Source organism: Daucus carota, chromosome 9 (genome assembly GCF_001625215.2).
Source record: "Daucus carota subsp. sativus chromosome 9, DH1 v3.0, whole genome shotgun sequence".
NCBI classification, from domain to species: domain Eukaryota; kingdom Viridiplantae; phylum Streptophyta; class Magnoliopsida; order Apiales; family Apiaceae; genus Daucus; species Daucus carota.
Genome location: NC_030389.2, coordinates 25,134,929 through 25,143,254, shown reverse-complemented (window position 1 = coordinate 25,143,254; position 8,326 = coordinate 25,134,929). Strand labels below are relative to the sequence as shown.

The following is an 8,326-nucleotide window of genomic DNA, read 5'->3' as shown; positions in this document are numbered from 1 at the left end:
TGATGATGTGATTCTTGCTTACTGCACTCGAAAGAATGTTGCTCAGTACTTTCGAAGGATGAAAAATGTTACAAAATCTCAGCCATCAGACTTCCGCGAAGACCCTGTGGAATTAGAAGTACTACACCAACTAGCTCTGGCAAGGGAACGAAAGAAGCGTGGTGAATCCACTACATCTGAAGTGCCAACCAGGGAAGAACCGTCAACTCCGATCCTTCACACTTCTGATATCGAAGAAGGAGAAGTTGATCTTTAGATTCATTAGGGATTTTTAATATATGTTCAATAAGAACATCCTTTTGTAATCTAATGTAATATTTTGAATTCTGGTGAATGTTTAATGAAATACCAAAAACTTTTTGCTAATTACAATTCATGTATAATCCTTTGTCTTATCAGTTAGTTGAGTTATCCTCTCGATAATTTGCATGTTATGTTAACAAACAAATAGGGGGAGATTGAAAGGCATATGTTTAGCCTATTTGTAATTAAAGAGGTACCAACTCAACTCTGATAAGAAAGTAAGGTAAATAGCAAGTACTGATGAAGGAATCCGTACGAAGAACGTCAAGTGATTTATTGAATTATATGTCTGGAGAATTTTAGGATGCTGCTGCACACCACTGGAAGAAGTTCATTAATATGTTCAAGCCTCAGTGTACAGATAATCTTTTGTAGCACGTCCAGAAGTCCAGAAGGTATAAAGTTTTAATACTTTATTTATTCAGAAGATTCCATACTATTGTTACTTATGAAGAAGAACTACGAAGACATAGACTCGACGAACAAGCCTCGTTTCAAATGTTTATTTGATAAAGAATATTTAATTCAGCTAGATACAGATGAACCAGACAGTATATTTGTGTGTCAGCTACTCAGATTAAGTGTTCTGCATCAACTACAAGTGGCCGTTCGATCAAGACAAATATCTACAAAGTTTAATCAAGCCTGAAGTCTTTGCTGATGAAGAAATACAATTTTATAAGTATTTATTTAATTATCTCACTAATCAAAATAATTAAATTAGTTGTATAATTTATTTATTAAATTGATTCACCTTCGAATTAATTTAATTTATGAATTTATATAATTAATATAATTAAGTGAGCAATTATCTAATATTTATATAATTGTTTTAAACTGATTTTTGCATTAAAAGACTCGGTATGACATTATCAGATAATGTCATACCGTGCCCTTGTATGCGACATTCCTTGAAATGACTTGAAAAAGTCATTCTGATGACATTTCAGTGTATATTTCATTCGGTATGACTTTCTGATTAAAAGTCATACCGCTTGCATTCATCAGACTTACACTGGTATGACATAATAATGTCATACCGTGTCTCTGATTCAGGCATTCTCTGATTGTGTGTATGACTTGCTTATAAATGACTTAAAAAGTCATACAAAGCTCAACCGAATGACTTTCTTTGGTTATGTCATGCCAAATGAAGAGTAGTGACCAAGAAATTATGTCATACCGCCCCTGGCAGTATGACATTCCATTCACTACACCATAAAAGGCCTTATCTAACATAAAAAAATTGTTGCAGAATGGGGTCAATATGTTGCTAAAGGCCCATAAAAGGGCTAAGGCAACATTTATTTTATGATAGGATTTTTGCCGTTGCCTTAGGGGGTCTAAGGCAACATATCGTTTGCCTACAGCAACAACCGAGATATGTTAGCAAAGAGTGTTTAATCTAACATTTTATTCTCCTACTCCAACAAAAAATTATGTTACCTTAGAGTAATTTTATTTTTTTAAAAAAGTGGGGCCCACGTGGGGCCCACGTGGGGCCCACGTGGGGGCCACTGTGGGGCCCACGTGGGGCCCACTGTGGGGCCCACGTGGGGGCCATCAAGTTGCCAGGTGGCAGCAGCTAAATTGGCAACATATTTTTCCTATACTGCAACAGTTTTGAAATACAAGTTTTGCAACATTTAAATAGGCTACTGCAACATTTTATCCAAAAAATTTTGCAATTCTACTGTTAAAATACAATACTTCCCAAAATTTGTCCATCATTTCAACAAACCATTGTAAACATACAAAAACCAACATCAAATCCAATTTACTCCAACATCAAATCCACAGCTAAACCAACATAATATCCAGAATCGACCAACTACCAGCAAACTAACAGTTTAATAACAAAAAGTCTAGATATATAACCCCATACTATTAGCTAGTCAAAATAACTTCAAAGAACCAAAGTCTAAACAACCATACTATTAGCAAACTAGAAGCTGGTGCCTTTAGTCATTGGTGTGCCATCGTCATTGTCACTAGCCACATGTGCACACAGCTCTGTAACATCAATTGTGATGTTGGGGTTTGCTTCACCAAGTTTCTTAAGGACCGATGCCAAATTTTGTTGCACCTTCCTGTTTACCTGCTCATCTACCTCTTCTTGGATTTTCTTCACTTTTTCCTCGACTTCAGCAGCAAGGCCTTCCTTAATTTTTGTTGTCAATTCTTTGACATATGTATCCGTTGGAGCAGCAGCTGATAGTTTTTGCGGCTTCTTGCATCTCCCTAAGAGCCAAGTCGGGCCATGCTCTTTATCCAAAAGCATTTCATCAGCAGCCTCCCCGGAATTGATTTTTTTGTTAATTTTATCCTACAAAAGTACAATAACATGAACATAAACGAGCAAATTCAAAACAGAGAAAACTGAAAGGGCAAATATTATGTGTAACTGATTAAGTTAAATACTTACAATTTTCTTTTCCATTGTTTTAGTACTGGTCTTGTACTTGCGTCCTGCATCACGAGTCCGAGTTTTCACAAAAACCTCTGCATCACATGGTTCAGACTCATCTGGGGCATTCTTTTTCTACAAAAATAGATTATACGAGACATAAATTATCGAACAAGAAAGCCAGAAATCATTAATTTAAATTAGATGACCATATACCATTTTGTGTCGAAGCTGTGCGATACTTTTAGGACCAAGAGTGTGAGTCTCGGTATATGACTTGCGGCTATTTGAATTTTTCCTGGCTTTATCCTACAAAAAATTAAACGAAAGTTGAGCAACTTATACTATGTTCCCAAGACAATATTTAGTGCCTAAAATCACAAGTATACCTGAATACTTTCATCATTCCAATATTCCAACAGCAATTTGAACCTCTCAAGTGGAATATCATCAGGCCTATTTTGTAGCCTAATTTCATCAGTTTCAAAAGCTGTATAATGCGCTGCCTTAGTTCGACACTTATACCCCCTCCAGGACGCATGAATTGTCTCAATTGCCCAACTTTCCAGTTCATCGGGAATAATATAGCGGGCCTTGCAAATATTAATAAGAATTACTTTATCGAACTACTCATATAATTCACATTCTCTAATTAAATTTATCATCACCTAACATTTCTATAAGCCAATCAAAATGAAAATTAACTAATTGATGTTCCTAACTCATACTGCTTTGAATTATGCATTACTAATAAAAAGAACAAGAAAATATTGATATATTCAACAATAATTACCTTGACATAATTCCACATAGTTTCCTTCAAATTTTTAGGAACTTTGCGCCAAGTTACATAAGTCAGTGGCACACATCGCTTGGCCAGTGTTCCCAAAAAGCTACTCAGCTCAGAGAGTACCTTGTCATTTTCTGTTATGGGTTGGCCCAGCTCATTCATCCCAATCACAATTCTCTGCTCAAAACTTCTTGTATGAACTTTATCCATTCTTGTCTTTCCTCTTGGGCGGTATGGAACTACAACTTCTAATCAAATTTCAGCAGATGTATTATAAGAGTTATCATGTTTAAGTAGAGCTAATAAGAGTTATAAGCTGTTGAAAAAATTCAAAATGGGGATCTTTAATTTTAACTACTCTGAGTTGAATTATAACAGTTATCATGTTTAACTAGAGATATTAAAGAATATTTTTAAAAAAAATTCCATAATTTATCATACTGAGATCATGAATAAGCAATGTGTTTCTTGTATCTCCTATCATTCAACAAAGAAATGTACTCAAACTTGAAAAACTTATATCGAGAAATAAAATAAAATAGGAATTGCTTACCTTCTTCATCGCCCTCTTCTATTTCAGACATAGATTCTTGAACAACCTTTTTACTTGCATCTGCAAGAGCTTTTTTCTTTTCAACTCTTTCTTTTTCGAGCTTTTCTTTTTCTTCTTTTTCCTTTTTAGCGTCCTCTTGTTGGCGTTTCCGGAGAGCCAAAAAAGCAGTCATTGAACCATTTCCATCATCTGCTTGGGGTATCTCAATTAATGGATTTGCAACTGTTGTTGGTTGTACCGAATGATGCGTCGGTTCCTTATCGCTTCCATCCTCAGTTGTCTTGCTTCCAACATTGGCTCGAGAACGTGTTGTTGGTCCACGTCCCATGACAAGCTTTTTTTTACTTTCTTTCTTCTTTCCCTGCAAAATACAGGGGCATATATCCCAAATAATTAATTTACAATTATAATGCTTGAAACCATAAAATTCGACTCTAAAAAATACAGACCTTTGGTGGAGACACTGATCCAGCAGCATCGCTACCATCATCCTGTGCTGGATCATAATCTTCACTCCCATCCCGCGTCTTTTCTTTTTGTTTGTCCTTCGATTCAGCTTTTTTAAGTCCAGCTGATAGCACAGGTAAATTCAGAGCATAATAAACTTCATTATTCTTTTGGATCCTTATAGCTCTCTGAACTTCATACTCTGTCAAGGGTGGGGGAGGAGGTAGGTTTGTACCCTGCACAAGACCATAAAAATGAGTAATATTCAACAAAATATGCATGTGCACCCATTTAACAGAAAAAAGTAATATTCAACAAAATTCATGAAGATGTCTTTGTTAACCTCAGTAACATTCTCTCCCATGGTTTCATCCTCGTGTGGTGGATTTTGCAAATCCAACTTCCTCCTCGCACTTGCCGACTTACTGGTGGCCAGGTACTATGATTTATATTCATCGATCGGTATGGATTAAATCCATCAGATGCTAGACCCAACCTAATGTTCCTATTTTCGCTTGAGAAGAGAGGGTATGTTCTGTCCATTGTCTTCCAAGCCTCCCCATCAGCGGGATGTCTGAGTTTTCCATCTAATTTACGTCCTACTGCATGCCATACCATAAGTGTTGAATACTCTTTGCACATAAATAGTCTTTGCAGCCTAGGGCGTAGTGGAAAATAACGCATCACGTTTGCAGGGACTTTGTGAATTGTCTTCCCCGTATTATCATCACTGGTCCCTTTCTTTTCCACTACAACCCACCTTGAAATACCACAAGTTCTGCAAGAGTTTTCATTTTCATTCTCTCCCCAATACAACATGCAATGGTTTGGACAAGCGTGTATCTTTTGATAATCGAGCCCTAAATCCCTAATTATGTTCTTAGCAGCGTTGAAGGACAGTGGTATGTTTGCCTCTGGAAAAGCTTCTTTGATAAGCTCTAATATAGCCCCAAATCCAGACTCCGTGATTCCGTGAACACACTTTAAGGAATAAAGTCGGATAATAAAACTTAATCTTGAATATTTTTTGGAGCCTGGATATAAGGGTTGCTTCCCACAATCCATTCAGAGCACAAAGGCGAATGGCCATTGCAGATGAGATGATCGTATATAAGGTCCTGACTATGCCACTTTATGTTTTTACATATTCTACAGGGGCATGTCATTTCATCACCTACGGCTACGTTAGGGAATGCATTCCGAATAAAGGCTTTTATTCCTCTGATGTACTCGACACTATACTTTGGAAGGTTTATCCAAGTATTATCCACATCGTCCATGGCTACAATTAAGACAATTCAGTTTATTTATTATTTAGGTCACATAAACAAACGATTTCAATGCCTTTCCTAGACAAGACCATTCTTTTACTTTATATATTGAAGATCATATATGGATTATACTTAAAATAAAACATTCAAAACCTATATGTTTATTATGGTAACCTATACAGGGGTTAACATATCTGCCGTGTACTACCTCATCCCAGGGGTTAAGATAAACAGAATATACATATATGTCATAATTTATAGTTTCACTTTCAAATATAAGACCAAACACATGCATATTATTAATCATACAAATCATTAACAACAATATTCTTTTAATCAGGTAAGTCATACATAGAAATTTATCGCAATTCCCTTAAGTTATATATAGAGTATACATAGAGTTTATGAGCCAAGATAATATGTTATGGCATCTAACCAACTAGCTCACAATATCTACAATGGAATCTTACATGTATGGCAGCAGAGCACAAAAATATACAAATGTTCAACAGAGAATCAACACCAGCTACTCTTAATTGTCAAATTTTTTTAAGTTATAAACAGAGCATACATATAGAAACCACAAAACAGAGTCATAACTGGTCACCAGAACAACCTATTTCAAGCATAAATATTTAATAACAAGTCCTGGACACATACACTTACCACAAAATATCAATCAAATGTTAACTAGTAACAAATATTAACTACAAAATGCAACAAATAACAAATGCCACAAAATGAAAACAACAAAAATTCATAAAATGCAATTCCAAACCCCTAATAAAATCAAAAATCAGATAACTTCCCTAATAAAAACAAATAACAACAAAAACAAACCCAAAAACTCAAAAATGTTGAAGCAGAGAGGGAGATACCTGTAGCAAAATCTTTAAACTGAAACCCTAATTTTAAATCCTTTAAATGAAATCCTTAAAATCAACCGAAGAAGCCCTGAAAATAGAAAATAGAGTTAGATTAACAGCCCCCACTATATACAGATGAAAAAAATTAAATCAAAGCCACCATACCTAATTCCAAATGCAAAGCCTCCGCTGAAAATACCTGAAATCAAAGATAAAGTACGATTAGATGTAGTTTAAAAGAAGAAAGACCTGTAAATGGAAGAAAATAAAGAAATGAAGCCCTGATTTAAAGAGAGAAACCCCTAGTTAGGAGTATCAAAGCATCGAGCCCTCAAACCATGCCCTAACTTGAAATCCAAACCTGAGATGAGAGAGATGTGCTGATGAGAGACCAGAGAGACCAGAGCGACGAGAGAGACACGGTGAAAAGAGAGAGAGGCGACTGTGGGGGTGAAGAGAGAGAGAGAGAGACGAGATGTGGGGGTGAAGAGCGAGAGAGGACTGTGTGGAAAATGAGAGAGATGACTGAGTGTGAGTGGAAAAGGAAGTGAAAAAATGGGGCGGGGTGTTAGTGAAACAAAGTCCCGCTGCTTGTCTGATTTCACCGGGAACCACGCCCGCTTGTTCAAATAAACATATATACATATATTTAGTTTATATTTTATTTTTTTGTTTACATTTTATTTTACTTTTTAAATAAATAAACATATATTTATTATTTAAAATAAAATCATTCACCTATTAAATTATTTAATATTTTATATAATTTTTTATATTTTTAGTTTATATTATTACATAACTTCTATTTTTATTTTTAATACAAGTAATTACTTTTTTCTTTAATTTTAAGTTAAAATATTATTTTCACCTTTTAATAGCTTAAGCTAACATATTTGTCTCCATGTTGCACCCTTAAACACTTTCTAACAAAGGCAACATCCCCTTTTTGGCTAAGCTAACATGAAAAATATTATGTTGCGGAAGGGTGAAAGTAGTGTAACTAAGGTAACATTTTTTAGCAACATTTACAAAGGTCGCGTTGCGATAGGCCTTTTATGGCGTAGTGATTTAAATGTCATTTCTTCTTTGTTTTATGGCATGGCTTTGTGTAATAATGTCATATCTTCCATTGTAATGTCATTCCTAAGCTAGAAAGTCATTATTTTCTTTGTCATACCTAGATCCAAGTGATTTGCCTATAAATATGGCTTCACTTCTTCATTTGTAGGTGTTCAAGCATTGTAAAAGCTTTCAAGTTGTTTGTAACTTGCAATTGTTATATCCACAGTTTTCTATGCTTTGATCACTCGGTTGTTTTAATCACTAAACTAGAATACATCTTGTCGAATTTATTCTACGAACTTTAGTGGACATTAAAACGAACCTTATTAATTATATAACGACTTAAAACATTGTTATATTAATTATTTAAAATCTGATTAACAAGTTTAATTCAAATCTGATTATTCCCGCGATTTTTAGTGACGATTGTATTCAACCCCCCTTCTACAATCGTTTCAGGACCTAACAGTTAATCTCAATATAAATATATTCAATATTATTGCTCTTGTGAAGACAAAAAATTTCCAATACTCACAGTAATGCAAATCAACAATCTTTGATATTCTTAGTTGCAGAAATCAAATAAGACAATGTATTGAAAAATAGTATCAATGCAAAAATTTGAAA

General features: G+C 34.8%; 1 protein-coding gene across 5 annotated transcripts; it reads right to left on the bottom strand.

The window, feature by feature from the left end:
* Positions 1-2,013: 2,013 nt before the first annotated feature.
* Positions 2,014-7,474, bottom strand: LOC108225480 (uncharacterized). 5 transcript variants are annotated; one of them, XM_064084045.1, is made up of 10 exons: positions 6,938-7,474; positions 6,803-6,836; positions 6,650-6,725; positions 4,503-4,624; positions 4,054-4,414; positions 3,504-3,748; positions 3,100-3,303; positions 2,927-3,019; positions 2,729-2,845; positions 2,014-2,629 (listed from the first exon to the last, which is right to left on the bottom strand). In XM_064084045.1, exons 5-10 carry the CDS (start codon positions 4,379-4,381, stop codon positions 2,249-2,251), a joined length of 1,368 nt encoding a protein of 455 aa, XP_063940115.1. In that variant the 5' UTR covers positions 4,382-4,414; positions 4,503-4,624; positions 6,650-6,725; positions 6,803-6,836; positions 6,938-7,474; the 3' UTR covers positions 2,014-2,248. The 5 variants fall into 5 exon arrangements, with proteins under 5 accessions (XP_063940115.1, XP_063940114.1, XP_063940113.1 ...); XM_064084044.1 differs by having other exon boundaries at positions 6,999-7,474; XM_064084043.1 differs by having other exon boundaries at positions 6,803-7,474.
* Positions 7,475-8,326: the final 852 nt, after the last annotated feature.